Source organism: Didymella exigua, assembly GCF_010094145.1.
Source record: "Didymella exigua CBS 183.55 unplaced genomic scaffold M421scaffold_3, whole genome shotgun sequence".
Taxonomy (NCBI): domain Eukaryota; kingdom Fungi; phylum Ascomycota; class Dothideomycetes; order Pleosporales; family Didymellaceae; genus Didymella; species Didymella exigua.
Genome location: NW_022984777.1, coordinates 28,560 through 55,963, shown reverse-complemented (window position 1 = coordinate 55,963; position 27,404 = coordinate 28,560). Strand labels below are relative to the sequence as shown.

The window sequence follows — 27,404 nt, the reverse complement described above, 5'->3', positions numbered from 1 at the left end:
CCAAAGGGGTCCGAAGCGGTGCAGTGAGGCCCGGAGGGAGTCGCGGGCTGGCTGCGAGGGCGAGCGAGCGGGAGGGTGCCGTGTCGACGCGCACTCGTGGCCGCGTACGAAAGGTGCTTGGGTAGGGCTGGCCGCCAAGCGAGCATCTATCTAGGTGTCTGTCGACGGTCGAAGCGACGCGACGCGACGCGCCGCCCGTCATTCAGGCCGCCGCATTGCTTACTGTGCACGAGCTTGCACCCAATGTCCCCCCCGCCAGGACCGCCAGGACCGCCAGGACCGCCAGGACCGCCGTGAACCCGGCCAGGACCGCCGCGAACCCAGCCAGGCCCGCCGCGAATCCAGCCAGGACCGCCGCGAATCCGGCCAGGACCGCCGCGAACCCAGCCACCATGGCCTCCAAGGCCTCCAAGGCCTCCAAGGCCTCTGCATGGCACGCCCTCAACGTCGAGTCGGACCACGACCCCGACGACGACGTCGACGACACGCAGGAGATCCAGATCGAAGAGGCCCTCCGCCTCTACCAGACGGCCCTCAAGCTCCACTCCGAGGGCCCGCCGTCGTTCCTCAAGACGGCCGCCGCGTACAAGGAGCTCTTCGACTCGGACATTTTCAAGTACAACGAGTCGCTGTCCGAGTACAAGCGCCATGACGTCTTCGGCGACAGCCTGGTCTTCGAGTCCATCCTGGAGGACGACTTCGAGGCCGGGCCCGCGCAGCTGGTCGGCGCGGCCGACAGCGCGCCGAACACGCTCCCGCAGATCCTGCATCTCTCCTACAAGAACCACGGCCAGTTTCTGCTGGAGCTGATGCAGCACTGGGTCGCCCAGCACGGCCCCATCGCAGGCGTCGACGGCGGGAACAACCTGAGGGCCGCCCTCGGCTACTTCGCCGAGGCCCTGGACAAGGAGGACACCGACCTCGACCTGTGGCTGCGCGCTGCCTCGGTGGCCGCCATGCTGGGCAGCAGGCGTCTGGCCCGCTTCTGTCTCGAGGCAGTCATGGACGGCAACGACGAGCTGTGGGAAAGCCTGCTGCGTCTGCCCGGCCTCGAGGAGGGTCTGGCTGGCCAGCAGCTGCGCCAGCTGGTGGGAAAGCTCCAGGACAATGTCTCCTTGATGCAGCCGCCTCTGTCCATGATGAAGCCCAAGACGCTGTCCAAGTCCCTCACGAAGCGCCTGAACCCCTATCCGTTTGCGCCACTGCCCGCAGACGTGGCCGAGATCAGCAGCAGGCGCGCTGTCGAGCCAGCGCCTGGCGCCGTTGGCCTTGCACCGCCAAAGTGGGACTGGTCGAGTGTTGGAGAGTCGATACTCCAGCACCTCTTGGCTGAGCGAGGGGGCCTCGTGCCCGACACCGCGCCCGGCGCTCGTGTGCAACTGATCATTCCTGCCGAGTGCGAATCGCCAGAGCCCGTCGACGTCGACGTCGACGTCGACGCCGACGCCGAGACGTCGCCTGTCCCAGCTGCAGAAGAGCTCATGGATGTTCAGCCTTCACCGCCTCGGATTGTGGAGCCGTCCCGTCCTGCTGTCGAGGCAGAAGCGCCCACAAAGGAGGAAGCCAACGCTGGAGCTGGTCGGGAAGACAATGCTGGAGCTGCTCGAGAAGCCAATGCTGGAGCTGCTCGAAAAGACAACGCTCAAGACGCAGAGGTCTCGGCAGTCACCGACGTCGCTCCAGCCCCTTCGCGCAAACGATCGACAGATTCCGCCGGCCTTCCGGAGACTGCAGATGGCGGCCGTGCGAAGCGTGTACGTACTCGCAACACAGCAACCGGGCAAGCTGGTGAGACAGTCGTACAGGATGCGAGCAGTCTGCTTGAGAGACAACTGGAGCCATTCGCTCACGCCGACCAATGCTTGTACGAGATTGTCAATGACATCTATACTCGCCTGAGCGTCAAAGGCCTTGCGCAGCCCAATGAGCTACGAGCCCTTTTGCTTGCCCTTCCGGGATCCACCGCTACCAAGACCGGTGACAAGGCTGCGTGCGACATGTACATGGCTCTGCAGAACGGCAACAGCAGTGCTGCGCAAGTCCTACTGAGCACCGAGTCGTTCGACTTGGTCGGTCTAACAAGGGAGGCTGGTCTCAATGCGTTCCTGGGCTACGCAAAGTCAGGTGCCGGCCAATCGTCGCCCAAGCCAGTGCTGCAAGATCAGGGCTTGAGTGCGTTCGCGCAGAGCGTCAATGAGAGCTGGTTCTCCATCAAAGAGGTTGTGTTTGCCTGGGTCGAGGTACTGCTGTCTCGAGGCTCTCTCGCAGGGCAGGCATCGTCGCACGACGCACCGGCAAGCTATCTGGGCTTCAAGTGGGCCGAGGACCTCAAGCGAAACGTCGTCCAGGCCATTGTGCACGTTGACGAGTACATACTCGAGCGCATGCAGATGCGCATAAGCGATCTGGACGACCGCATCTTGAAGGCTCGCCTCCAGTCACAAACCCTCGCGCTGTCCGAATTCGATCAGTCTCAGATCGAGATTGTCCAGACTTTGTTTGAGCTCCACCTCGATATCTACTCGCTGATCAAGCATCCGCACAGCCAAGTAGATGGATCGACCAAAACTTTGCAGAGCGACCGACTTGAGCGCTGGTCTGCCCTGGCACGGGACGCCATACAACTCCGCTCTTGCTGCAGCTCAAACGTCGGCATGGACGACTTGTCCCTCCGGCATATCTGGGCGTCGGTGTTCCACATGAGCGTCAAAGACGACATTGCGCCTGAGCATGTACTGTCTGCCATTGCAGAACTAAAGGCTATATTCGTTGCGCTAGACGGTCGCACGATCCAGGTGCAGAACAACGCTGTCATGCCCGAGCTATCTGTAGCTGCCCTTGATCGTGAGCTTGTGCGCATCAGCATGAAGGACTTTTTTCTGAAGGTCTTCGACCACGATGAGAAGGACCCCGTAACGGTCATTGAGAGCCTGGAGCCCATCTTGGAGCAGAGCGATATAGCCGAGGCAACAGAAAGCCCTCCAACCGGCCAAGAGGCGGTCTCGCAACGGCGCGCATCGCCTGACGCTTCAGACCGTGCCTCCGACCTAGGGTCGCAAGCAGAGCTTGAACAAGCCCGACCCTCTCCCATTCTCGAGATGCGCAAGTTCCTCGACTCGGCTAGCGTCAACGTCCGTCTTTCGCTATGGCAGAGGCTTCGTGAAGCATACGATGCCATTGAGTATCCTCCAAAGGTGCTGTCCTGCTATCTCAGAAGCATCGAGGCGTTCGTCGACGATTTCGAGACCAACAATTTCCAGGACTTGTCGCTGGCTGAGCGCCAGGTCAAGCTCTTGACCCGCTTCCGGGTCATCGACGAGATGATTGTCAAGATTCTGCAGATCATGCGCGGAGAGACGGCAGCGTTCGATTGCTTGTCCTTCGAGCATGTTCAGTCATCAATGTCGGCGGTTGCGAAACTGCTGCACATCCTCTCAGCCGCCAACATGTTCCGGGATTTGATCCGCATTGGGAAAACCCCAATGCCCAGAATTGAAGGACTGCCTGGTCAAGCGTTTGTCAACATGTCCACCAGGCTTGACGACATCCAATTGCGGCTCTGGACCTTGCAATACTACTTGTTCAGGGAAGGGCTGTCACAGGATGCTGCTCACTTTCCCACACCGTCTGACGATCTGTTCGAGTTTCTACGACACGTTCACCATGCTACTGGAATTCGTGGCTTCTGCCACCAGTCCGGACGCCAATTCCTGCGGATGACGAAGGATGAGATTCTGCGCTTGGACGATATCATCGATGCTAACAGCCGCGATCTCGAGTTTTGCCAAGTACTGCACGATCTCTACGGTCTCAAGCTGTTCATCGAGCCTCTCGACTGCCATGACTTCTCATCGGTACCCGACACCCTGGACAAGAAGGCTGCCTTGAGCCTCCTTCCCTTTGTCATGTCGCAAGCCGCCAAGGTGGATCTGAAAGATCTACCCAAGACTAAGCAAGAGCTGAGAGCCTCTATTGAAAAGGTTCACGCAGCATTGGGGCGGCCCAAGCAGCACGACGATGTTGCATTCAACCGCAAAGCCATCTCTTCGTTCTTCAAGTCGCCCATACATCCCACGACGCTCTTCAACTGCCTCAAAGGCGTTGGCTCGCTCGTCAATCGAACCATCCCTGACGAAGAAGCTCTTGCTGCGTCAAAGGGCTGGTTTTTCCTCATGGGCAACATCGCTCTTAGCAAATTCCGATCACAGAAGCGCATGACTCAAGGACCCACAGAGGATCTCAACTACGCGCAGGCCTTTTATCTACAAGACTTGGAGTACTCTGCCGAACGGTGGGAGACTTGGTATCGTATTGCTCAGGTGTATGATACGCAGCTCGAAGAAGCCGTGTCTTGGAATGCGGACAAGATGAACAGCAACACGATCGAGCTATCGAACCTCCAACGCGGTGCGATCAACTGCTACACTATGGCAGTCGCATGCTCTATGCGTGAAGCTGACGCTTTGTCCCAAGAGCAAGCTCAGATAGCGCAGATGTACACTGAGTTTGGCGACCGCATCTATGCATCGTCTCGGGAGCCTTTCGGCATGGAAGCCTTTCAAATTCGGGACAGCGAGAGACGCTTCGTCAACCTGCCGGGCCTGCCAGGCGTACAACGCGATGTACCATTCGCCGCGCTGCAGCCGTACAACGCATGGAAATTTGCCAGCTCGCTGTACAGGCGAGCCATCAGGAACAATCCAGACAAGTGGTGGAATCACTACATGCTAGCAAAGGGCCTCTGGAAGATGTGGGCTGCAAACCAGGACGTTTACATCAAAGCAGTCTCTTCGGGCCTTGCACCGCCGGAGGAACGCGGTCCAAGCTGGGAAGATGTGATCAACCCTGCTGTCGGCGCTATCCACAGGCTGCCGGACAAGAAGGGCAGAAGTGGCGAACCCATACTTGAGCCGCACTACAAGCTGGTCTCGATCGTGCACAAGCTCGTTAAGCGCGGAGCCATTGATCAGACCAAAGGCGCCGAGCTCTTGTCCAACACCTTTTACTCGAAGAACATTGGCGCTCCGGGGAACCTGGATGAATGGGAAGGCTATGTCCTCGCTCTCATCAAAGCATTGCGTCAAGCAGATAAGTCTTCTTGGCACCACCGCATCATAGCACGATCGGCCTACATCCTTTCCGACGGCGACAAGGACCTCATCCAGGCGCACGCTGCCAAACACGAACTCACCCAAACGATCTTCACCAAGACCATGGCAGTCCAGGTGTGGAAGCCGGAGTACGAGCGACCAGGCCGTCATTTCGTGTACACGCTACGCTATACAAAGTTCTTCATCGATCTGCTGGACTTCACTGCCGACAAGGCCAACTTCGAAGCGCTGGCAAGGCGCGTGCGCCGCAAACAGACAGACTTCTTCCAGCACAGCGAGCTATGGAAGGACCTTTGCACCCGCTACCTGAGGCTGCTGCGTCGCATGGGCAACGTCAATGAGGGACAAGAAGACTCCGCTTTTAAATCGGTTAATCAGGAAGACTTCAGCGCCCTCGCTGCACGAATGGAGGCATGGTGTCAGAGTCCGTCTACCCAGCATCACGTTCTGGACGTGCTTCGGGACGCCATCGAGCTCAAGCGGCTCAACAACGGCCTCATGAAGCCAACAATGATCGACGACCTGATTGGCGACAGCTACGCCATGCTGTACACTATAGTTGGACCCACGCTGCCACCTTTGTCGTCTGAACAGCAACAACCGGCCGTACAACCTGGCACCGTCACTCCAAAAGCGTCAGCCAACCCCCTGTCCGTTGCGTCGATGATGACAGTCCAAGTTGATGGCACAGCTGACGGCCACAACACGCCATTCACGATGTTCCATCCCAGCCAACTGCACCCGCAGCAGCCACCGTCGCTGCCCCAAGCCGCGACAGTACCCGAGCAGGTTCCCAAGCCCAGAGCCAAAGCTGTAGGCAAACGAGAGATCCAGCGACGAGCCGAGGCCTGTGTGCAGAAAACCGCTACAGCCAGCACGCCCCAGCAGAGTACCTCGATGCCCATCCGCTCTCCTCCTGTGGCCAACGGCACCATCCCTTTGCTCTTCCAGCGCCAGTCAACCGACAGACCAGATCAGCCTGCGCCGCTTCATGCGAGCGCAGGTCTGGGCGCCTCCCTCCTCGCAACATCCGCCTTCTTCGACAGCGCGCCCGGCACGGCAACCGCGAGCGTCAACAACGACCACGCTCACGACACCGAGCACGAGCACGAGCACGACAACGAGGCCGACCAAGACGCTGACGAGAACGAGCACGAGCACGAGCACGATGGCGAGGGCGATGGCGAGGGCGATGGTGAGGCCGAGGGCGAGGCGGACACAGACCACGCTCTCCAAAACCCCAACGACGCCGCCGACGACGCCGACGACGAATCCGAACTCAGCGAGCTCGACGAGTCAGAAGTGCAGGAAATCGCCCACGAGGTGCAGCAACACGAGCGCCGTAGCGCGGGGTTCGCCGCGCTCAAACCCATGTTTCCCGGCTTGTTCGCGGGGCGCGCGGGTGTCGAGAGGGGTGCGGCGGGTATGTCTGTTGGCGGAGGCGCTTTTGCGATGTCGGGTAAGATGCCGGCAGTGCTTGCGAGGCAGGATGAGGGTGCTGACGAGGAGGACGAGTAGGATGAGGAGGGGGGGATGGATGTTGATGTGAAGTGAAAGAGGGGGGGTAGAAGTGCTGCTCCACAGAGCGGAGTGTCTTGGGCAAGGAAGGAAGGAGCGGATTGTGTGACGTATCGGTGTTGCTTACAGGATCACGGCGTCTCGAGGGAGGGTGGGCGTAATGATATAGATAGATAGATACCCAGTACTGCCAATCAAGCGTTCGAACGGCCTAACTGCGGAATCAATTCGCGATTTGTACGAGGTGGCTTCGAATTGTCCTCGACGACGGGAATGTTGCGTCCTGCCTGTCTTTGCACCGCCGTGGCCGCTCACACACTCAGCATCTCCACGACGCGAGTGTGTCTTTTCCCCTGTACGAGTAAGTCACTCACGTTCCGCTTCTGCGTTGCGAGCAGTCTTCACACCGTGATACTCGGTCTGCTCCTGCGCCTCGCGGAGCCTCAACATGGGTAACACCGACCAAAGCCGTAGACTGTCCGGCGATGCATCCGGGAACGGAGAGAAACTCTGTTCGGAGACGCAGCGGCGGTAGTGCGCTGTGTTAGTGATGCATGCCGCGTGCGTAAACGAGAAGCAGGCGTGTTTCCCGATAGCAGGCGAGTGTCACTGAGCACATCTCCAAGCCGTTGCTGCCGCTGGGATGTGGATTTACCGCTATCTGATGGGGTCTAGACAACAACAATGTCCAGCACGCTTCTCGCGTCCTTCTGCAGCTCAACCCAGCCGTCCTTCTCGACCCTTACGATCTTACCGTCGACGCAAATTCGTCGCCATCGCTCTTCTTCCTCGCGACCTTCAAATTCGATGCGTATTCCGTCGATTGCTTCGTATCGGATAGCCGGGTCCTCGATGTGTTTGCCGCCTTGGTATGCCAGGCCCATCAATCTCATGGCCTCATCTCCACTTGTTGGCCCGAAGTGCACGAGGTGCATGCTCCCATCCAACGGCATTGAGTGCGGCGAGATACAGAAAGGTTGCTCGAGATTCGAAACCATGGTTGCAAGGGTGTACATGTGCTCTTCTTCCTTCAGCGCCGTCCACTGCTCACCCCGCAGCACAGAGACTTTAGCCTTGTACGCATGCGGTGCTGAGCCGTCGGCAGGATACAGGGCTTCCTTCCCAGCCATCTTAAAGCGCTCAACGCCGTACTTGCGGTACTCTGCTGTGTCGCTGTCGGCGACGAGGGCGGCGTGCATGCCCCAACTGCACACTACGGCGCCGTGGAGGGTCGGTCGACCTGTTGAGGGGTCTTCCGAGAGCTCCGCTTCGCTGCGCGCTTCATCTACCAATAGCCGTGCGCCAGGTGAGAAAGATGCTGTGAAGATAGGAAGGGGTCGAGACCGTGATGATGCCAGTGCATTGACGCCCCACGTGTTTGTTTTCCCAACGTTTATGGAGTGGTAAAGCGCGTTTGCGGTTCCCAATGGCAGCAAGACGACTTGGGGCGCGACGTAGGATGGTGATGTCGCGCGCGAAGATAGCCCGTTGACTAGATCGATGACACCGCCGTCACCTGAGAGAACAATGATCCGAAATGCTGCACCCGCATTTGCTCTCATGAAGATCACATTGTTCGTGAGCTCGAGCACACTAGTCACCGAAGTCGTGGTGTGAATCTGGAACTTTTCATGGTCGTTTGGGTAGACTGCAGCAAGAATGGGGCCCACACACTCATCATAGAAGATGGCTGCCTGCTGATGTCCAGACCCAATTGACAGAATGACGTGTGTTTCGCGAACGTCTGAGGGCGGATTGACCCCTTCTTTGGCTGGATAATTGGTGATCTTGGCCAGGCGTGGGTGCTTTGTTGCATCTGCATCGAGTTCCAGAACTGCCTCCACTGTGGAAGATCCACCAGCAGCTGGTAAGGTAACGGTCAAGTGCTTTGTGGTGTCTGTATTGGAGTCCTTGCTCTTGCTAAGGCTGTTGTCGTTAACCGCCTGCTCAGTCATATTGATCGCGACTGCAAATCATCAGTAACTCTTTAGATGCGTGTTTAACTCCAGAGATGTGAGCGTACCAAAAGTGATCAACAAAACCAGCTAATGCGGGGTCGAATATCAATTTTTCAGGAGGAAACCTGAACTTAGTCTCCGAAACCTCGCTGAAATGCGGTCTTATACAAGAGTAAGACTAAAGTCGCCATGAGGAGTCGCGATAACTGAATGTCGTGACAGCAGGAGCGACAAGGGCCCACTTGCATTTGTTGGCTCCCGCTTGGTCGCCGCGCTAGCCTGGTACGTCATGTTCGAGGAAGGAACCACTTTGGAGGCAGGCAGGAACAAGAGCTGCAACGGACATGGTGGAGATGGCAATGTCCACGCTCAATTGCAGCTCATAGCGCGCTTGATATAGACGGCTTCCAGCGGAAATGGATTGCTGGTTCAAGCCACGCGCTGCCAGCTATTGGTAGGCTTGGTTACGTCATCCGCCTACGCTTGGCTGCTTGAAGCTCTCCAGACTCAGCTGCTCGCCAACGACATACGACTCAGAATTTCGGCGTCGCCCTTTGTTACGTTGTTGCAGGCTCTCACATTGAACATCTGCTGCGTCGCAGTCATTCCGTCCGCATCCGCGCCGAGCGTAGCACCGACGCCCGTATCAGGCTCACCCATCCGTGCCTCTCAGGCAGCCTCGCGCATGCGCACGCCCAACCTCTCGCACACTCTCACCCTCACAATACCGACACGATGAACGGAGGCTGGGTCTTCCTGATCATCCTGCTCCTGCTCGTCTCGGGCTCCTACTTCGGCTGGTACTTCTACGCCCAATGGAACGCCAAGAAGAACGGCTTGCCTCCGCCGTCCATGAACCCCATCGCTGCCTTCAAAGCCTCTCGCGGCGGCGCATCAAACTACCCTGGCCCCGCGCCCGCCGGCATCAAGGGCTGGATCGACACGCAGGTCCGCAAGTTCAAGAACAGGAACAACCGCTCGGCTGCTGGTGCCTATGAGGGTGACTACACGGAGACTGGCGGCGCGCAACGAGGCCGCGGCGCTGGCAGTCGCCTGGATCCGGACGAGGCATGGTCAGCAAGGGTCGGCGACGAGACGTACTACGAGGAGCAAGAACTTGGCCTGCATGAGCCTGCGCGCGGCGCGAACCCTTACGCGCCGACAAATCATGCTGCGCCCCAGCCCCACGAAGAGCGTGGACGCAGCCGCACACGCGACAGCTACGACGAGCACCTCGACGCGCGAGGCGCGCGCAACGATCCTTTTGGCGATGAGAATGCTGCAAGTCTGCGCGGTGTGAGCCCAAGGCCGCTGAACCATGGCGAGGACACCAGCTACCACGGTGGTGCCACGGCGCAGATGCCTCACGTTCCGCAGATCAAGACACACAAGAAGCCAGGGAGCGTCAACAGCGCCGAGAACAGTCCGACGGAGAGCCGGAGGAGCGTATTCAGGGAGGCGATATGAGAGTCGCAGGCAGAGTGAGGAAGAGTGTGGTAGAACAGGCATGGTGCCATTATGATACCTTCATGTACGACTGGTGTTTTTAGGTTTTTTTTTAGGTCCACATGCTTGTTCACTTTGCTGTCAAAAGATTGGGTTTCATTCTGCCACGCTTCGGAAAGTCACTTCGAAATGTCAATCTCTAGTGGTACATCTACCCCATTTACGCGAGTCTGCAAGAACATCGTATAATAGCCTGTCCACTAAAGCCGCACTTGCCAAAATGTTCATTGTTTGAGTCAACTGTCATTGCACGTTCGACACTACACTGACTTGTATCCGAAATAGTCAATCTAACCACGGTTCACGACCAAACCAGTCATACCTTGCGCCCGCGACTATAAGAAGTCCCCCTTCGACCCTAGACTCCTTCATCAAGTTCGAGAAAACAAACCACAACACAATGTCAAGCAACGAATAGCACTGCATCGATCGCGGTGGCTGCGGCTCTGTCTGGGCCCTCCCCGCTACCAGCGATACACCTACATGTCCCTCAGGCTCCATTCAGCCGTCGACACTAAGCAATAGCTCACCTCCCCACGCCTTTCCTACACCATACTCCCTCAAGCGCGCAGACGGCGACATGGAGCGCTCAATCTACAACGACAATGCTGCACTACTGCTTCCTCACTCGCACAAAGCCACACCGCTCCCCTCCCTCGTCCTGCACTCCTTCAAATTGCTTAAGCCCAATGACGAGAGGTATCTACGCACCTTCCCTGCTGGCAGGAAACTGTGCGAAACGTATGACCAAGAGCGCATCTCGCCGCTCGGAAAAGAACTCAGGGATATGCTGATCTCGCGCTACTGTCCAGAGCAGGAAAGACGAGGACTGCCTTATGCGCCTCTACTGCGGCAAACGCCGCAGCGCCTACGACCGCTTGAGGCAGAAGTGGTTCTTCATGTTGCGCAATTACGGGCTGTGCGTTGACCAGATGGAGGACCTGGGCGTCGATATCGATCGCGCGGTGCAAGTGTTGGCTCGGGCGCTGGTGAGTTGCTACTGGGTTGCGCGCACTGATGCGGAGTGGGTGTTTGGGCTGCCGCGGGCTGAGCCTGTTAGTCAAGTGGAGAAGCAGGGAGATGCAAGGATTGGGAGGAACCAGGGGGTATTCGATACGCATAGCCAGGATAGGGAGGTATTCAATATGAAGGGCGGGAACAGTGTGCTGTGTGAAGATATGGTGGTGTGGAGGCTGGATTTCGACTGCGTCCAGCCAATGACTACGGATCACAAGGGTGTGCAACAGGCTGTCCATACGTTCTATCGCAAGACCCTTACTTTCCTCGTCCTTGGATGAATGAGTATACGGATGAGGATAGGAGGGTGTTGGTTATCTTCCGCAAGGCATTCTTGGACCAAAGCAATGGGGACCTGGCTTGGTTCTGGGGAAACGGGATTGAACGAGAAGGGACGGGTCCCGTGGTGGGCAGATGAGTGGATGGTGTAGACAAGAAGAACAGGAGACCAGGTGAACAGAAAAATGTACTACTGGTCGCCAGATATTGATTCTGGGACCGGCGAAACTTGAGGAGAAGCTTGAGCATCTGCGACTCGACGCTTTTCCACAGCGACAGTAAGGAATGAGACATGGCGTAACTTCACAATTCGCGGTGACCTTTGCAATATCGATCGGGCCAAATACTGATACTGCACGGCCGATTGTATCGGATAGACGTTGACAATAATGTTCATACAGATGTTGGAATTGGTCAAAAGTCGGGACGTTGAGGGAGCGCTACCTAGTCATTGTGGGATTCGGGGAAATCCGGCCAACCGAGATCGGGCCGGTCCGCTACCCATATCAGGAAATGAAAGTGCAGTCTTGAAAGTTCATCGTGGACTTCGAGGTTGGAGGAGACAGTTCGAAGAGGCGCGAAAGACCGGATGTCAGGCTTTCCTACGGCTGGTATGGCTGGCTTTTGTGGCTAAGTCTGGAGCTTGTCTAGTGACAAGCTTTCGGCCAAGCTACGGTAAGGTGGGGGCAAGACGTCTGCTTCCCGTCCCATCCATTGGCCACTCCAGTTTGCTTATCGCGCACGAAACGCCCACGGCGAGCTGCGCGTGAAAACATGATTAAAAATTCGCGGAAAGCGCCAGGGCACGCGCGTATCTCAACTTCCGTCTCCGTCCACCTCCCCTGCTTGACGAGATACGGCTAGGCTTATCACGCCTCGCCTAGAGTCCCTGTGCGAAGTCTGGTGTACGGGACTAACGGCGTGTACGTCAAAGGCCCCATATCTAGCCCTCGTCCGAGTTTCGCAGCCTGCTCCTAGAAATTACACTCGAATGTCGTTCTCTCTGTCAGGCAGCTATTGACGCACGAAGTGGATGAACTCCAAACCTCAGGATCTTTCTGCACTGTTCCCGACCTGACCAGCAACCCGGCTATCGACCGCTCTACGCGACCAGCCTCAGGATGGGGTTCTATGATTCCAACATGACCGACATGGAGAAGCAGGACGGTCTCAGCACCGGGTCGCATGTCAGCCATGGTGCCGTTCCCGGAGAGACTTTTTTGCAAGGAGATTCGACCTACGCGAAGGTTCAGCGACTCGCAGCGCGATTCAATGTCGAGCAGCGCGGCATCGAGAGGGTACCAGAGGACGAGAGAGACGACACCTCTCTGTTGAATGTTGGCACCATGGTGAGTTGCGCCGAGAGTCAGAAATAGCATTCAATTAACTTTGTCACAAGTGGCTTTCCGCCAATATGGTAGTATCGTCTTTCGCGATCGGCCTTCTCGCGCAATCGCTCTTCTTTCTCGGATTCACGGATGCTTGTCTGGTGTGCTTGTTCTTCAACCTCATTGGGATCATCCCCGTGTGTTACTTCTCCACTTTCGGGCCACGCTTTGGATTGCGACAAATGGTTCTGTCGCGTTACTGGTTCGGCTGGTATGGAGTCAAGATCAGTACGTTCATTGTCAGTTCCGCGTTCACCACTTTTTGCTAAACGACCATAGTCGCGGTGTTCAACGTCCTTGCCTGCCTTGGCTGGTCGGCAGTGAACTCGATCGTCGGTGCCCAGCTGATCCATGCTGTCAACAATGATGTCCCAGGCTATGCTGGTATTATTATCATCGCCTTCTGCACGCTGCTCGTAACCTTCTTCGGCTACAAGATCGTCCACGCCTACGAATTTTGGTCCTGGATCCCCACCACTATCGTCTTTCTCATCGTCCTCGGCGTCTTCGCTCATTCTGGAGACTTTGTCAACATCCCGATGGGTGTGGGCGTCAGCGAAATGGGAAGTGTCCTCAGCTTTGGAAGCGTTGTCTACGGTTTTGCGACAGGATGGACCAGCTACGCAGCAGACTACACAGTCTACCAACCCCGCAATCAGTCCAGGACGAAGGTCTTCTTTGCTGTCTGGATTGGCCTCATCATTCCTCTGCTTTTTACTGAGATGCTGGGCATTGCCGTTATGACCGCCACTACGCTCAATGACGGCAAGAACAAGTACGCAGATGGATATGCAGCTTCTGGAACTGGCGGCCTTCTCGCTGCAGTACTCTTCGGACCCCTAGGCGGCTTCGGCAAGTTCTGCATTGTCATCCTCGCCTTGAGCATCATCGCCAACAACTGTCCCAATATCTACTCCGTTGGTCTGACAATCCAAGTACTGGGCGGGAAATGGACAGAGCGCGTGCCGCGCTTTGTTTGGACTGCTGTAGGTACCGGCGTCTACATTGCAATCGCCATCCCCGGATACTCGCATTTCGAGACCGTACTCGACAACTTCATGAACTTCATTGGTAAGCCCGAGCTCCTGTCAAGTATAATGCTTCACTAACAACGTTCAGGCTACTGGCTCGCAATCTACGAAGGCATTGCTTTCAGCGACCACTTCATCTACAAATGCAGCATGAACGCATACGACCCAGCTTTATACGACCAGTCCTCGAAGCTTCCGCCCGGCTTTGCAGCGATTTTTGCATTCTGCTGTGGCATTGCTGGCATGGTCACAGGTATGAGTCAAGTCTGGTGGGTGGGACCCATTGCGTTGAAGGCGGGAGAAGCGCCGTATGGTGGTGATGTGGGGTTTGAGCTGGGATTTGCTTTCGCGTTTGTAAGCTACACTGTGGCGAGGAGGTTCGAATTGAAGTACTTCGGACGGTAGGGCTTGTATGCTACCCACTGGGGTCAGCCGTAATGCACGGATGTCTGGGCGGAAGTTCTTTTGATCCCTGTAGTGGGGTCCTGTAGAAACGGTGGACTCATCCGTTATTGAGGCCAGCATCGCTTGCAATACATGTGAAACATTTGCACAGACGATACTCGTCGGGATGTGAAAGTATATCGGAGACGACTGTTCCTCAAGGAGTGTGATTCGGAGGAATAACTACATACAGCGGAGATTAGCCTGAGTTCTCACTGAAGGGCGTCTGACCAATGAGAAAGTACAAAGAGCGGCGCTAGCGCAAACGCCTGCAGGGGGCCGAGAAAATGCTAAGATCCTTCGACCGCACGGCAAATGGGCCGCATGGCTCGTTCTGTCTGACCCAGGGCCAGCTCCGATATTGTAGGGTTAGCTCACTCGTGCCCTGCAGGAGTGGAGAGCTCCGAGCATCGAAATGATGTCGAGGTAAGGACGCCTGATTCTCTCCTTTTACATTATATTGCCTCTTATCCTGCTTGTTGTACTCTGCAAAAGACAACATGCGGTTCTGGAGTCTAACACTTGTGGCAACCAACATTTTGTTGCAAGCACGCGCAGCCAACGTCGTAGATGTTGCTGACACATACGACTTTGTAAGCTTGGGACTTTGAACCGCATACATTGCGGTCCTGACATAGATGATAGATCATTGTAGGCGGCGGAACAGCTGGACTTGCGGTTGCGTCGCGCATCAGCGTTGGATTACCCAACAGTACCGTGCTTGTGATTGAAGCAGGTCCAGATGGATGCCAGGAGCCCGGCATCTATATCCCAGGAAGAAAGGGCTCAACGCTTGGTGGCAAGTACGATTGGAACCTCACAACCACCCCACAGCCCAATGCCAACAACCGGACGTTTGCGCAAAATCGAGGAAAAGTGCTTGGAGGTAGTAGCGCGCTGAACCTGATGTCATGGGATCGTACTTCGATTGCTGAGCTCGATGCCTGGAAGGAGCTGGGCAACAAAGGGTGGAATTGGAAGACCTTGTACTCCGCGATGTTGAAGGCTGAGACATTTTTGCCATTTCCGGACTACAGCACAGAAGGCGTTGGCAAGACGGGTCCCATCAAGATTCTCATCAGTCGCATCTTTCCTAAGCACCAGTCTTCATGGATACCTACCCTCAACAACCTTGGTCTTGTCGCCAGCCGAGAGTCGCTCAATGGCTACCCTGTCGGGGTCAGTACACAGCCAAACAACGTCAGCCCAAACTACACTCGATCATACGCACCTGAGTACCTCAAACTCGCCAAAGCCAATCTCGAAGTCAAGCTTGAGACACGCGTGTCGAAGATCAACTTTCAAGGCAAGATCGCCACCGGCGTTACGCTCGAGAACGGAACCGTCGTCCATGCTCGGAAGGAAGTCATCCTGTGTGCAGGCTCGTTTCAGACTCCTGGTCTTCTCGAGCTTTCAGGCGTCGGCAACGCGACGCTATTGAAGAAGTTGGGCATCCCAGTTGTCAAAAATCTACCTGCCGTCGGCGAAAATCTTTCCGACCACATCCGAATCCAGAGCTCATATCAACTCAGACCTGAGTACCCGTCATTCGACGTTTTGAAGAACACTACCCGCGCGGCTATTGAGCTTGCAGCGTACAACGCCGGCCAGGTGTCTCTGTACGACTACACCGCCAGCGGGTATGCCTACTTCCCCTGGGACATCGTTTCAAACGACACCGCTGCAAAGTTCCGCACACTGGTCCAAGGTGACACAAGCTTGACCTCGGCAGTTGGCAAGGTGAAGAAGAGCTACTTCTCTCCACCACACAGCGCAACGGTGCCGCAGCTCGAAGTCATCTTCTCTGATGGCTACACTGGTCTCAAGGGGTACCCAGCCACTAACTCGACGCTGTTCGGTATTGGGACTTTCTCGCTTATTGGGGTTGTCCAACACCCTCTCAGTAAGGGCAGTGTGCACATCAACTCACGCAACATCAGCGACAAGCCATTCATTAACCCCAACTACCTGTCACACCCATACGACCTCCAGGCGGCAATCGATCTCGCCAAGTTTCTGCGCACGATTGCGTGCACTGCTCCTTTGAAGGATGTATGGACGGAAGAGTACGAGCCTGGAAAGGCGGTTCAGACAGATGAGGACTGGAAGAATTATGCGCTAGCCAACACGCTGAGTATCTACCACCCTATTGGTACCGCTGCACTGCTTCCAGAGAAGGATGGCGGTGTTGTTAGCACTCATTTACATGTATATGGTACGGAAAGATTGAGAGTGGTCGACGCTAGTATCATCCCGCTATTGCCCAGTGCCCACATTCAGACGTTGGTGTACGGAATCGCGGAACGAGCGGCAGAGATGATTGTTGACGTGTATTCTTGATTATTATGAGAAATGACTGGAAACGTAGCAGCGAAGTCGGCTGACCCATGTCGATCTTTTCAGAGTCTCCGGCTGTTGCGATGCGGATTGATGACCGTCGTGGTCTGAATACCTGTGGTTTCCATGGCACAAACAGTAGCACGAGGATTGTAACTAGATGCCCCACTACCGTCTTCCGCTAGAGAGAGAAACGGTATGCAGCTGGTCATACGTACACTATAGATCATGATCACAGCGCGAGTGTGATCTATGGTGGGTTCTGGTGCCCAAAAATACCATTGAAAGCCGGACCAGGATGCCATCCAAGGGCTGCAGATAGAGCTAAAGAGCATCGTCCAGGACTGCTAGAAAGCAAATACGCGTGAAAGAATCTCGCCAAAAACTCAGTGAATTACAGTAAACTATGGACGAAATTCGCGACCGCTCATAGTATAGCTGACTGGATCTTGGGTGGTCCCGCAATGTCGAAGGTGATGACTGTAGCTCCATCGGCAGTCGTTATCGATCAGCAGGAGCTCGTCTCATGTCCATGCCAGCGGCCAGGTAGGCTTCTAATGGAAATATCGCGTTTGTGTTTGTGCTGGCTTGATGAATTGAGCGGGGCGCAGCATTCTTGAGTACTTCTTGGCAGTGATCGTCTAGTATGTGTGACTGCAGTGCGCTCTTGTTCTAAACAATAGAGTTTGCTTTGGAGTGGCTTCCCAAAAACGATCAAGCTAGCTGCTGGGCGACATACGTACCGTGTAAGATATCGACATTGCGGACCGTCACACCGTGGCTGAAGTCGACACACGTCGAATTTGAGAACGACGTCAAGGAAACTATCGCTAAGTTATTCACGTAAGCATGCGATGTTATCTGCCCGAAGGACTCATGGTGAGATCTTGAGTATATTGCCATTGTTGTGGTACTGCTAGTATATGTAGTGGCAATAAATAATACGGTGACGTTACATTATCACCAACTTCGTTGTCCACCGCCCGACATGGACGCGATGAATTCATTTTACGCGTTTTCTTAAGGACGAGTAAACTTGCCTACAAGTTGAAAATGCGCTTATTTTGACGATGCTACAATGTGATGATCCTCTCTTACAGCGCACCGGCATCACAATTACAGCGCCCATCAGCAATGCCCCTTGCAGCTTGCAGGCTGACAATAATCTCACATCAGCGCATCACGCCGCACAAAGTCTTCGACGCGTTCTTCGCGTAGCGCCACCAGGTGCCTTGGTGTGTGATGAACTAATCCCGGGAGTTTGGGCTTCCGGATCACTGATCGTCAGCGAAAAGCGCAACATAGCGGCGGCCAACTCGCGCTACCGAACCACCGAGTTGGCGGCGGCGCATCTACGACTCGAAACCTCGCGTCTCCAGCCGTGTTGGCAGATGCTTGGCAAAAGATGATGCCACAAAACACAGCCCCGCTGCGGAAACAAATCCCTCCGGGTGAGGAATACGTTAAAGTCAAGGCTTGACCCTAATATTGGTCTTTTTCGAATCTTTGCAATTCAGTTGCCATCTTCTGGCACTGGAGACTTCCCTCGAGCCGCTTTTACCGAGTTGTAAGATCATGCCCTGCCAAGCGAGTGACGCGTTATCGCGCGTTGCTGATTTAACCTTGGGCTTACTAGCTAACATACGCAGGGCCGCAGTGCAGTCAGCATATTACTACCTGGCGCCGCCTTCGCTCCTTTCCAACCATAGTCTCCACCGATTCCTCGTCGCGCAATCGTCAAGATGATGCGCAAGAAGACAACGTATACGCATATTACGCCCATCCCGTCCTTTATCCCACGACAGTTGGCGATCGACATCCTACATAGCCATGTCGAAGTCATCGAATTGAACCCTCTCGTTACCGGCGTCAAACCCGTGAAAGCGCCACGAGATGCGCCGTCTGACGAATTTTACGCGACCTGGTATGAGATCTCGCAGCGCATCCAGTACATTCCGGGTATTGGGAAGCTGGGCAGTGGCGCTATTAAATTCAAGGGATGTTTCCACGACATGCCGTGGGGTCTGCAGACACACATCTATGCGCCCGCAGGTGTAGATATGCGCAATAAATGGCAAATTTGTGGCAACCAGCCTGACGAACCAGTGCAGACTACGGAGCTAGGTCTAGGAGCCCCACCCGAAGGACTATACTTGCGCGAAGACATTGAGATAAAATGCAACCTGACCATGGCCGGTTTCGTGAGAAAGGAGAATAAAGCAGCTTCAAAGGTCTTCGTCGAGCGACTCATCAAGAAGGCCGAGCTACTTGATGCGGGTGTCTTGCATGGCATGATGGAAAAGGGCAAGCTAAAGACGATCAACCCTGCAGATCGTTCGAGTAGGAATCCGGGTTCCCCAGGTCCATCTCCGCAATATGCGAATCTACAGCCGTACAATCTTCCTATGTCGCCCGGTCGCTCACCTACACAGCGACACCACTCGAGTCAGCAGCAATTCATCTGTCCAGAACAAAACAACGCTGTCATGGAGCTGCCTGGCGATTACCATCACCCACAGCCATCGTCAGGCCATTTGCACCCAGATCGTCGCCTGTCACACGCGAGCGATGGCTCAGCCTCACCGAATATGCCAGATGCTCGATGGTCGCAGGCATCAAACGAGTATCAAAGCTCAATGAGTTCTCGTCCAAGCTCATACGCTCCATCCGATAACCTCCGCTCGCCAGGGCTTGATCAGAAGGCCTTCACTACGGAACTTCCCACGATGGAAGAGACACGAGAAGAGCACTCAGACCGTCTGGATCGGGAGAGTCAGCAGAGCGCTCATCAGCTGAAGTACAATTACAATCCACAAGACTATGCACCGCAGGCGCACTACGCTGTGCCACCGCAGTATTCTCCGCACAACCCCCAGGGTCGCCAATAGGCGAGGAGTCGATGCGCATGTTCGACCAGCGCATGCTGTTCGATTGCTTACATTGTTTCTGTTGCACCTTTTTCTTTTGCTCCTTGTCAGATACCCGCGGTGCATTTGCGCAAGTTACATGTGACTTGCTTCCCTCGAAGGCGTTTGCGGCTCTAAAGAATCAGTCAAACGACCCTAATTACGATTTCACCTAGTTCGAGATACCTATACCCTTTACTTACGTACTCAGTTGCTACTGTTGACTCCGCAGACGGCTGCACTGCGCTTGTTAATCACTTATGCATAAGAACTGCCGAAGTTGGACCTTCACACCGATCATGCGCCGGCATCCCGGTCAATCACGTCCACTCCACTGACACGGCATTTACGCCGATTAAACAGCTTCCAGCGAATCATTTCCCTACTCATCAGCCGATATATTGTTGCCCCAGTTATTACCAAGACGTGTGTCAGGCTTCGAAGCGTGTTTCGCCTTCCTCGTTGCGAGGCTCTGGGCGGGGTCGACCAATCAGCCGGTTTGTTGGCCGCCATCTTCGTCATCTGAACGTGCTTAGTGCTACCCCAGACTCCACCCCAGAGCTTAGTGGCCATCTGCTCTGTACATAAAGCATCGACAAGCCTTTTGACGTCTCCCTCGGCATCAAGAAGCAGACTGTTCATCTCCTTCACTTTGTTACTTCTGTCACAGCAGCAAATTGTCTTGGTTACTCACCTTAGAGACCGAGAAGCCACAGCTGAGGAGAGAACGAGTTTGCTTCGTATCTCTACCGGCAAAACGCAGTCCAGCAAATCAACTTTCTGCTGAACATCTCCGCCTCAGGCCTGGACGTAATCGGCTACCGACACGCGATAACTCTGCCGTGTAACCACAGTCGCGATCTACAATATATGCGAGTCCTCGGGCACTTTCACGCGCCCCTCAATTGAGCAGCGGGCTCTCTTGGGACAACGCGCTATCCAGCGAATCATCCTGTCTCCGTCACCGCCAGAAAGGACGTGCATCAGTGTGACGTTGGACTTTCTCCCGTCATCGAGTGGTGTGGCTGTTGCTGCCGTTGAATCCCTCTTCAGAGGAGCATTAGACAGCTCAAATACTACGAGACTTGATTTCCAAGAACGACCAACATCGCTATGGCTACAGAGAAGGAGATCGGCGACCACGATTTGGTGGGAGGGAAGTTTGACGATCCAGAGCACTTGGAAGCCGTGCGTCAGGAAGCCCTGCACCATGGGCATCTTTCTGCAGAGGAGCTCGAGATTGAGAAGAAGTTGAGAAAGAAAATTGATGCGCGAATCATGCCAGTGCTTATCACTATTTATTTGATGAACTACATTGATAGGTACCCATTCATGCGATCCTTGACAAGATGAGCGTTGATCAATCTTCAGGAACAACTACGCCGCAGCACGTTTACAGGGTCTGGAGGCGGACCTTGATCTTAATGGCGATCAGTATCAGACAGGTCTCTCGATCTTATTCGTTGGGTTGGTAACTCCTGGCATTTCCTCAAGCTACGCTAACGATGGTCAAGTTACATTCTAATGCAGGTACCGTCCAATCTCATCCTCAACTGGGTGGGCAGACCTTCGTTGTATCTCGGCTGCGCGACTGTCGCTTGGGGATTGGTATCCTGCTTGACATCTCAGGTGCACGACTACTCCGGCATCGTCGCAGCGCGTTTCATCCTTGGTATCGTGGAAGCGCCTTTCTTCCCAGGCGCATTATTTTATCTGAGCAAGTGGTATACCAAGGAAGAGCTAGCGAAGCGTAACGCTATCTTCTATGCTGGATCACTGGTGTCTGGTGCATTCGGTCCTCTCATCGCTGCAGGTATCCTGAGCGGTTTGGATGGACATATGGGTCTTGCTGCTTGGAAATGGTAGGTGTCAGCGCAGACTCGGTATATGCATAAGCTGACCGAGTGACTCAGGCTTTACATCATTGAAGGTGCTATCACCATGGCTGTTGGTATTGCAGCGATCTTCATCCTGCCTGACTTCCCGGAAACCTGGAATGGGTTGAGCCCAGAGATGAAGCGTGTAGCCGTCAGACGTCTGGCTATCGATGCTGCCGAGGCTGATACTGATGAAGCTGGTGGCATGAGCCAAATAAAGGGCATGAAGCTTGCATTCACAGATCCCAAGACTTATATCCGTAAGCCGCCCTTCCTTACACATTGTTCACACGATCTCGTACTAACGCTCGTCAGTGGCGATCGCATACATGGGTATCACTGGTTCAGCAGGGTTCCAGAACTTCTTTCCCACCCTCACACAGACACTCGGCTACAATCGGATCATCTCCCTGCTCCTCGTCGCCCCACCCTACGTCTTCATGGTCTTCTATTCCTACGGTCACTGCTACCTGTCTGATCACGTCGGCAAACGCTTCTGGTTCCTCGCCTATCCGGTCGCCATATCGATAATCGGTTTCTTGATCTTCATGTTCACTGATGACTTCGGGCCACGCTACTTTTCCTTCTTTCTTATGAACTTCGTCTTCGCCCAGAACGGCACAATTTACGCTTGGATTTCGAACGCTATTCCACGTCCTCCCGCCAAGCGTGCGGCTGCATTGGCATTCATCAACAGTATTGGTAATTCGGCATCCATCTGGACGCCATTCACGTACATCCCAAGCTCGAAACCGCACTATAGGCCGGCTTTGGGTGTGTGTATTGGTCTTCAAATCCTTAGCTTGATGTGCTTCCTGATCATGAAGTTCTATCTCGAGGCGCAGAACAAGCAGATGGCGCGTATGGAGAATGAAGACAGTCAGTTGACGGAGAAGGATATGAAGAAGTTAAGCAGGACGGCAGAGGCGGAGGGCATTGACATTGCAGCTGCGAGGATCTTGCAGAAGGGGTACAGGTACATGATCTAGGCGGTGGCCCGTTAAGAAACGTGACTTAGTCTAGAACGAACAAGCATAGCAGAGCACGCATAAGAGGTGTAGTTGGGTTCGAACTGTTACCTTGCATGCGTTGTTTGTTCTTCCGACTAGTTACACGCTTGTGATTAACTAAGCGATGAAGCGTTCAGCCATCACTCTCATCCGCCATTTCACACAGACCCGTCTGTCTATCCAAGTCTCTGTGAATTGGTGTTCTATCCATCAGTATGAAGTTGCCCGGGACTGTCACTGTCTCTTGGGGCTGGACAGACTCGTGAGTTGCCGACCTCAAATCGTCCAGCAGCCGTTCAACAACAACAGTCGTCTCTTCAGAGCTGAGAGAACCGAATGGTGGTGCGTGACCTATGATGTGATGAGCGACTGCTGGACAGCATCATCGTTACTGCTTTATGTAGAAGTGATTCTTGTTGCCGCTATAATTGTAGTCTATCGCTACAATTGTGGTCCACTGAACAAGTACCAGGCAAACATGGCTTAGTCGAGCAATTAGTTGTCCGCTACTTCAAATTTGGCTGCTGACAGTATTGTCACTTCGACCTTGGGGTGCCAATGAGTTCCGTACACTACCGTAACGGCGTCACGTCAGCAACCGAACAGCACACTTGTGGCGTCCCGCTGTATTTCCTCTCGGCTGTCAGCCTCTCAGAACAGTGGTTCATTCGTGATACCCTCGATCCTGGTACTACGGGCAAAGGAAACCTGTGTAGCGTGATATTCTAAATCATATACTAAACTCCGACACATCTGTCGTGCTACTTCCAGTGCAGGGTGCGAATATGATAGTCGCGAGATAACAATCGCGCAAGATCATCTTACCCGTCTGAGATCAGCATACAATCCCCTGCCTACCTCCTCCTCATAAACAAAACGCGTGTCGGGACTCATGGGATCACTGAAAGCCGCGAAGGGCAGCTGCATCGCAGCACAAAGCGAATGAACCAGCTCAGGCCGCAATTCGTTAATCTTGGCGAGAAGCAGGGGTACAAACTTATCTGTACCCCCAGGTAGCTTGGCCAGTACGGAGACGACTTGCGTCAGGTAATCCACTGGACCCAGTTCCATCTGAGAGGCTGATACTGATATAAATGGCAGCACATCTGCGACTGCACAGGCTATGTCAAACACTTTTTCGGTCTGATAAGTTAGCTGTGGGCACTACAGAAGTCGAGTTTGGCTTACCATGCCCACTCCGTGAACCTGGAGGCTTGTAATCGGCAACTTCATTGCAAGGATGGTCAGCTCAGTCGCGACTGCTACTGGGTACCGAAACGTCAGACACTCATAGACTGACTCGGTCGACAAGAACCCAAAGCGCGGAAATAGTTCCCAGAGCTTGATGCGCAGCCAGAATTGGGTCACACGCAAATTCGCCATCTCCTCATTGGATAGCTCAAGCATGGATGGCAGAGCTATTCGAACATCGCGTTCAAGCTCCAGCAGCCATTCCTTGCTACAACTTTCACTCGAACCATTCCAAACTGCAAAGAAAATCTCGTCAAGCGGCCGAAAGATAGATGCGAGAAGCTGAAGGCCTGGTGTCTGTGAACCGACAAGAGTGGGACTAGATGATGTAACCTGAAGCGTAATCGGTCTACTTCTGCGAACACCATGAGATCTGCTCCAAGTAAGCAAGTGTTCCACGTCCACCTACAGACCGGCGTACCTCTCGGAGATCAACAAGATCCAGAACATGCAGCTGTTTGCTCTTGAGTCATACCAACTGACTGCATCCTTCTTCAGCATCGTGAAAAGTGTCGTGGCTTCCCGAAGGTAGAACCAGCCTTGTTGGTAATCACCAAGACCAGCATGTGCGCCGTACAAGAAGAATGAGATGAGCATTGAGCGAGGATTGGGTTCTGTGACACGCTTGGGATCCTGCATTCGGAGAGCATCTTCGAGGCTCTGGCGCCCCAGATCCATCTTGAAGGAAGAATGTCGCTCCCGCTGTGTCTCAGTGAGAGCATTCCCAAAGTTTGCAACGTAGGCGCAAAGAGCTATGACAAACTGGAGGGAAGCAGGCGATGTTTTCGCCAGCTGCACTTCTGTCTCCAGGGCATGCTGCGACAAGATGGGCACGACCAGCTGTATGCGACAAAGGTAGGCGTTGACGCAAGCTTGCACGAAGGATGCTTCTGGTTCGAAAGGCGTGGCTGGAGGAGAGTGTATCGACCCGCTTGAAGCTGAAGTAGGCGATGCTGCAGTAGCACGCTGTACGTTGAATCCCCTGAGCTCATTGAGGACTGTCGCTCTAGCGCCTCTATTACCTCCTTGTTTCCTTGGTGAATCGTATGCGCATAACAAACTTGCCGACATGCAGCCAGAGCACGGCTGCTGCCCATTGCATTTGACCTTGCGGCGCCGGCAAGCATCGCAGGCCTTTGGTATCACTTTTCTCGCGGAGGCCATTTGGTTCGTCGTCCGTCCGGAGGAATCGCGCTCATTTTGTCGATGTCTCTGATGCAAGAGTGCGCCTGGCGGGAAGTCTCGGACGCGTCGCTTCGAACTTGTCCGAGCGGGGAACAGCGCTGCAGCGGCATGGTCATCGAAGTTAAGTACACGTGATGTCTGAGGCATCCAATCAGCTTAGTCACAGGATATGCTCATATCATAGGAGTGAATTCGAAAATCACGGTCATTGAATTTGTGGTCATATTTGCATGCTTATTTTTGATGCGTGGCTGTTATGTCTCGAAGAGAGCTGAGTATAGCGGAACAATAGCCTCCACTGTCCAGTAGCCCTGTTGACATACTGTTCTTGTGCAAATCATCGCTGAACACCTCCTTTTACCAAGGTTGTATCCGGTCATTTCCACAACATGAGAGCATGGCTAGACAGAACGCGCAGCTGTTCACTCCTTCCACTCAGGGTTAATCGCCTCCTTTCCACCGATCTTCTCCACTCCTATGCCACGACCGTACGGGTCCACCTGCGTGCTGGCGAACTTTCTTGCATCGAATTTACCCTCGAACAGTGCATCAAGCTCGGCGTACGTACGGCCCTTAGGCTCAGGCAGTCTAAAGTATACCCAAACAACCACGCAGCCGCAGGTGCCGGCCCAGAAGTATGCCGTCTTCGCTCCCCAAGCCCAACCACCACTACCGAGTTGATAGTTTGTCAAGACGTTGACGACTATGTTAGATACATTGTACAGCGCTCGAGCCAGGTTAATTGTCTTCGACTTCAGACGTGTCGACGGCATCTCGGCAACGATAGAATATGTGACCGGACCGATTGTGAAGTCGTAGACGAAGACGAACACAATCAAGACGGCGCCAATCGCCCAGTTTGAAGCTTCGTTTCCAGCGAAAGAGCACGAGCCGACGATGATCAAGAGCACAAACAGCGTGCAAGCTCCAGAGAAGTGGATAGTACGACGGCCAAGCTTCTGCATCAGGAACCACGAGCCCATTGTGCCGATCAGACCAAGTGCGAGTGATATCATCGACATGTTGAACGACTGCACGGTCGGAAGTCCTGCTTGCTGCATGAAGTACGCGCTACTAAGGATCAGTGAGACGATCTCCGTCAGTGACCATGAAACTTACAAGTAACCCATGATATTGGTACCACAGATGGTCTGCGCGATCCACGCGAAACAAACGATCTCGGTTCTTCGAAGGTCAGTACCCTTGAAAAGGTCCCTCCAACGTGTTCCCTCCTTCATGTTCTTCTCCATCTCATTGGTATGCTCGATCATAGCAATAGTCTCGTCAGGGTTGAAGTTTGAATCTGCCGATGTGAGACGGAGCAGTGCGGCTCTGGCACCAGCCTTGTCGCCTCGACGGACATGCCACCAAGGCGATTCTGGGGCGAGAGCTACCCCAATAGCAATTGGAAGAGGCCAGATCCATTGGATGGCAAAAGGAATTCTGTACGCCCACTGGTCTTCGCGCAGAACGCAGGCTCGATTCACGCCAGCAGCTATAAATTGTCCCATGACCCAGCACCTGATCTGAAGTCAGCGCGGAGATTGTACGATCTTGAGCATACACGCACATGTTTACAAAGGTGGTCAAGATAGGGCGCAATTGTACCGGTGCGACCTCAGAGGCGTATTGGGTCGTCAGTGTCTGGAACCTATCGCACATTAGAGCCTGGTCGTCTCGCAAGAAGGAAGATAACGTACATACCCCACGGGATGCCACAAAAGACTTCGCCAATTACCAATATTTGGACGTTAGGAGCGAAGAACAGTATGAAGACGAACGCGGTCATGGCGAACAAAGCACCAATCATAGTCTTACGGTAGCCGTAGCGCTCACTTACGAATCCGTTGATGAGCAGACCTATGACTTCTCCAGCCCGAGCGCCGTTAGACCTATGCTTGGGTGTCAGAACGCCTTCAATGATAACCCTGGGGATGAAACTTACAACGCACTCTGCCAACTCGGCTGGACTGCCCACTTTCCAGTCTTCTCGTTGAAAATGCCGTACTTCTGGGTGAACATTGGGCTCCCGTAGAGCGACCCAAGAAGCGCAAGGTCGTAGCCCTCCATGATCAGCGCACTCGAAAGAACAACCGACCAGCCGACGGCTTTTGGATACAGCCTCATAGCTTCGAACAAGCCCATCGACTTTTCATCATCGGCGGCGTGTTGAGCTTCTTCATTGGGGGCGACAAGATGTGCCGCAACTGGAGCCGCAACTGGCTGCTGATTCTTTTTGCCAGCCATGTTGCGTGGGTATTGTTACAGATGGAGAAGTAGCAATCACGATTATTATTTTCCCATCGAGGTATCCTGTAATATTTATGCTAGTCGAGCAGGGAGGGATGATCTTTTCCGAACTCACTCCATCCTTCGGACGGGAAATCTGGGGTCAAGCGCGCCCTCCACAATTCTATTCTGCAGTGCCCCATGATCTTCGCATCAGTCTCAAATCGCTCACGCTATACTCGAATCATCATGAAGAGCGGTTCTCACCAGGAATTACAGAGTCTAAGCGAACTTTCGACCTGGCAAAGTGGAATGAACAGGATACAACTTTTCGGAATCACGTCGGAGCTTGATGGA

General features: G+C 54.3%; 10 protein-coding genes across 10 annotated transcripts; 7 read left to right on the top strand and 3 right to left on the bottom strand.

The window, feature by feature from the left end:
* The first annotated feature begins 164 nt into the window (after window positions 1–164).
* On the top strand, window positions 165–6,964 carry M421DRAFT_243911 (uncharacterized protein). Its single transcript, XM_033588523.1, has one exon. The coding sequence runs from the start codon at window positions 393–395 to the stop codon at window positions 6,627–6,629; it is 6,237 nt and encodes a 2,078-aa protein (XP_033452795.1). The 5' UTR covers window positions 165–392; the 3' UTR covers window positions 6,630–6,964.
* Window positions 6,965–7,165: 201 nt separating this feature from the next.
* Window positions 7,166–9,062, bottom strand: M421DRAFT_416174 (uncharacterized protein). Its single transcript, XM_033590963.1, has 2 exons — window positions 8,653–9,062; window positions 7,166–8,595 (listed from the first exon to the last, which is right to left on the bottom strand). The coding sequence occupies exon 2, from the start codon at window positions 8,582–8,584 to the stop codon at window positions 7,301–7,303; it is 1,284 nt and encodes a 427-aa protein (XP_033452794.1). The 5' UTR covers window positions 8,585–8,595; window positions 8,653–9,062; the 3' UTR covers window positions 7,166–7,300.
* A 260-nt stretch (window positions 9,063–9,322) lies between these two features.
* Window positions 9,323–10,054, top strand: M421DRAFT_97860 (uncharacterized protein; the record flags this gene model as incomplete). Its single annotated transcript, XM_033598552.1, has 1 exon — window positions 9,323–10,054. One exon carries the CDS (start codon window positions 9,323–9,325, stop codon window positions 10,052–10,054), a length of 732 nt encoding a protein of 243 aa, XP_033452793.1.
* A 619-nt stretch (window positions 10,055–10,673) lies between these two features.
* Window positions 10,674–11,391, top strand: M421DRAFT_1174 (uncharacterized protein; the record flags this gene model as incomplete). Its single annotated transcript, XM_033587262.1, has 2 exons — window positions 10,674–10,834; window positions 10,911–11,391. 2 exons carry the CDS (start codon window positions 10,674–10,676, stop codon window positions 11,389–11,391), a joined length of 642 nt encoding a protein of 213 aa, XP_033452792.1.
* An 828-nt stretch (window positions 11,392–12,219) lies between these two features.
* On the top strand, window positions 12,220–14,465 carry M421DRAFT_416171 (purine-cytosine permease). The gene is made up of 4 exons (XM_033590962.1): window positions 12,220–12,738; window positions 12,789–13,005; window positions 13,057–13,848; window positions 13,897–14,465. Exons 1-4 carry the CDS (start codon window positions 12,532–12,534, stop codon window positions 14,211–14,213), a joined length of 1,533 nt encoding a protein of 510 aa, XP_033452791.1. The 5' UTR covers window positions 12,220–12,531; the 3' UTR covers window positions 14,214–14,465.
* Window positions 14,466–14,726: 261 nt separating this feature from the next.
* Window positions 14,727–16,955, top strand: M421DRAFT_416170 (GMC oxidoreductase). Its single transcript, XM_033590961.1, has 2 exons — window positions 14,727–14,845; window positions 14,898–16,955. The coding sequence occupies exons 1-2, from the start codon at window positions 14,753–14,755 to the stop codon at window positions 16,590–16,592; spliced, it is 1,788 nt and encodes a 595-aa protein (XP_033452790.1). The 5' UTR covers window positions 14,727–14,752; the 3' UTR covers window positions 16,593–16,955.
* A 1,212-nt stretch (window positions 16,956–18,167) lies between these two features.
* Window positions 18,168–19,635, top strand: M421DRAFT_243805 (uncharacterized protein). Its single transcript, XM_033588522.1, has one exon. The coding sequence runs from the start codon at window positions 18,332–18,334 to the stop codon at window positions 19,475–19,477; it is 1,146 nt and encodes a 381-aa protein (XP_033452789.1). The 5' UTR covers window positions 18,168–18,331; the 3' UTR covers window positions 19,478–19,635.
* Window positions 19,636–20,247: 612 nt separating this feature from the next.
* On the top strand, window positions 20,248–22,361 carry M421DRAFT_398917 (putative MFS transporter; the record flags this gene model as incomplete). The annotated part of the gene is made up of 5 exons (XM_033590167.1): window positions 20,248–20,817; window positions 20,867–20,962; window positions 21,010–21,357; window positions 21,409–21,632; window positions 21,688–22,361. Exons 1-5 carry the CDS (start codon window positions 20,609–20,611, stop codon window positions 22,359–22,361), a joined length of 1,551 nt encoding a protein of 516 aa, XP_033452788.1. The 5' UTR covers window positions 20,248–20,608.
* A 481-nt stretch (window positions 22,362–22,842) lies between these two features.
* Window positions 22,843–24,859, bottom strand: M421DRAFT_416166 (uncharacterized protein). The gene is made up of 3 exons (XM_033590960.1): window positions 24,055–24,859; window positions 23,571–24,006; window positions 22,843–23,525 (listed from the first exon to the last, which is right to left on the bottom strand). The coding sequence occupies exons 1-3, from the start codon at window positions 24,795–24,797 to the stop codon at window positions 23,199–23,201; spliced, it is 1,506 nt and encodes a 501-aa protein (XP_033452787.1). The 5' UTR covers window positions 24,798–24,859; the 3' UTR covers window positions 22,843–23,198.
* Window positions 24,860–25,020: 161 nt separating this feature from the next.
* Window positions 25,021–27,306, bottom strand: M421DRAFT_416165 (general substrate transporter). The gene is made up of 5 exons (XM_033590959.1): window positions 26,764–27,306; window positions 26,519–26,710; window positions 26,389–26,469; window positions 25,938–26,339; window positions 25,021–25,889 (listed from the first exon to the last, which is right to left on the bottom strand). The coding sequence occupies exons 1-5, from the start codon at window positions 27,063–27,065 to the stop codon at window positions 25,241–25,243; spliced, it is 1,626 nt and encodes a 541-aa protein (XP_033452786.1). The 5' UTR covers window positions 27,066–27,306; the 3' UTR covers window positions 25,021–25,240.
* Window positions 27,307–27,404: the final 98 nt, after the last annotated feature.

What these genes read in the sequence shown, in the direction of transcription:
- M421DRAFT_243911 (XM_033588523.1), top strand. Translation starts at nt 393, where the DNA reads ATGGCCTCCAAGGCCTCCAAGGCCTCCAAGGCCTCTGCATGGCACGCC.
- M421DRAFT_416174 (XM_033590963.1), bottom strand. Translation starts at nt 8,584, where the DNA reads ATGACTGAGCAGGCGGTTAACGACAACAGCCTTAGCAAGAGCAAGGAC.
- M421DRAFT_416171 (XM_033590962.1), top strand. Translation starts at nt 12,532, where the DNA reads ATGACCGACATGGAGAAGCAGGACGGTCTCAGCACCGGGTCGCATGTC. An exon ending in TGTTGAATGTTGGCACCATG is followed by an intron (nt 12,739 to 12,788) that starts GTGAGTTGCGCC and finishes CTTTGTCACAAG; the next exon opens with TGGCTTTCCGCCAATATGGT. An exon ending in CAACTTCATGAACTTCATTG is followed by an intron (nt 13,849 to 13,896) that starts GTAAGCCCGAGC and finishes AACAACGTTCAG; the next exon opens with GCTACTGGCTCGCAATCTAC.
- M421DRAFT_416170 (XM_033590961.1), top strand. Translation starts at nt 14,753, where the DNA reads ATGCGGTTCTGGAGTCTAACACTTGTGGCAACCAACATTTTGTTGCAA. An exon ending in TTGCTGACACATACGACTTT is followed by an intron (nt 14,846 to 14,897) that starts GTAAGCTTGGGA and finishes CATAGATGATAG; the next exon opens with ATCATTGTAGGCGGCGGAAC.
- M421DRAFT_243805 (XM_033588522.1), top strand. Translation starts at nt 18,332, where the DNA reads ATGATGCGCAAGAAGACAACGTATACGCATATTACGCCCATCCCGTCC.
- M421DRAFT_416166 (XM_033590960.1), bottom strand. Translation starts at nt 24,797, where the DNA reads ATGGCCTCCGCGAGAAAAGTGATACCAAAGGCCTGCGATGCTTGCCGG. An exon ending in ATCTTGTTGATCTCCGAGAG is followed by an intron (nt 24,007 to 24,054) that starts GTACGCCGGTCT and finishes TACTTGGAGCAG; the next exon opens with ATCTCATGGTGTTCGCAGAA. An exon ending in AGGTTCACGGAGTGGGCATG is followed by an intron (nt 23,526 to 23,570) that starts GTAAGCCAAACT and finishes CTAACTTATCAG; the next exon opens with ACCGAAAAAGTGTTTGACAT.
- M421DRAFT_416165 (XM_033590959.1), bottom strand. Translation starts at nt 27,065, where the DNA reads ATGGCTGGCAAAAAGAATCAGCAGCCAGTTGCGGCTCCAGTTGCGGCA. An exon ending in TGTGGCATCCCGTGGGGTAT is followed by an intron (nt 26,470 to 26,518) that starts GTACGTTATCTT and finishes AATGTGCGATAG; the next exon opens with GTTCCAGACACTGACGACCC. An exon ending in TTGACCACCTTTGTAAACAT is followed by an intron (nt 26,340 to 26,388) that starts GTGCGTGTATGC and finishes ACTTCAGATCAG; the next exon opens with GTGCTGGGTCATGGGACAAT.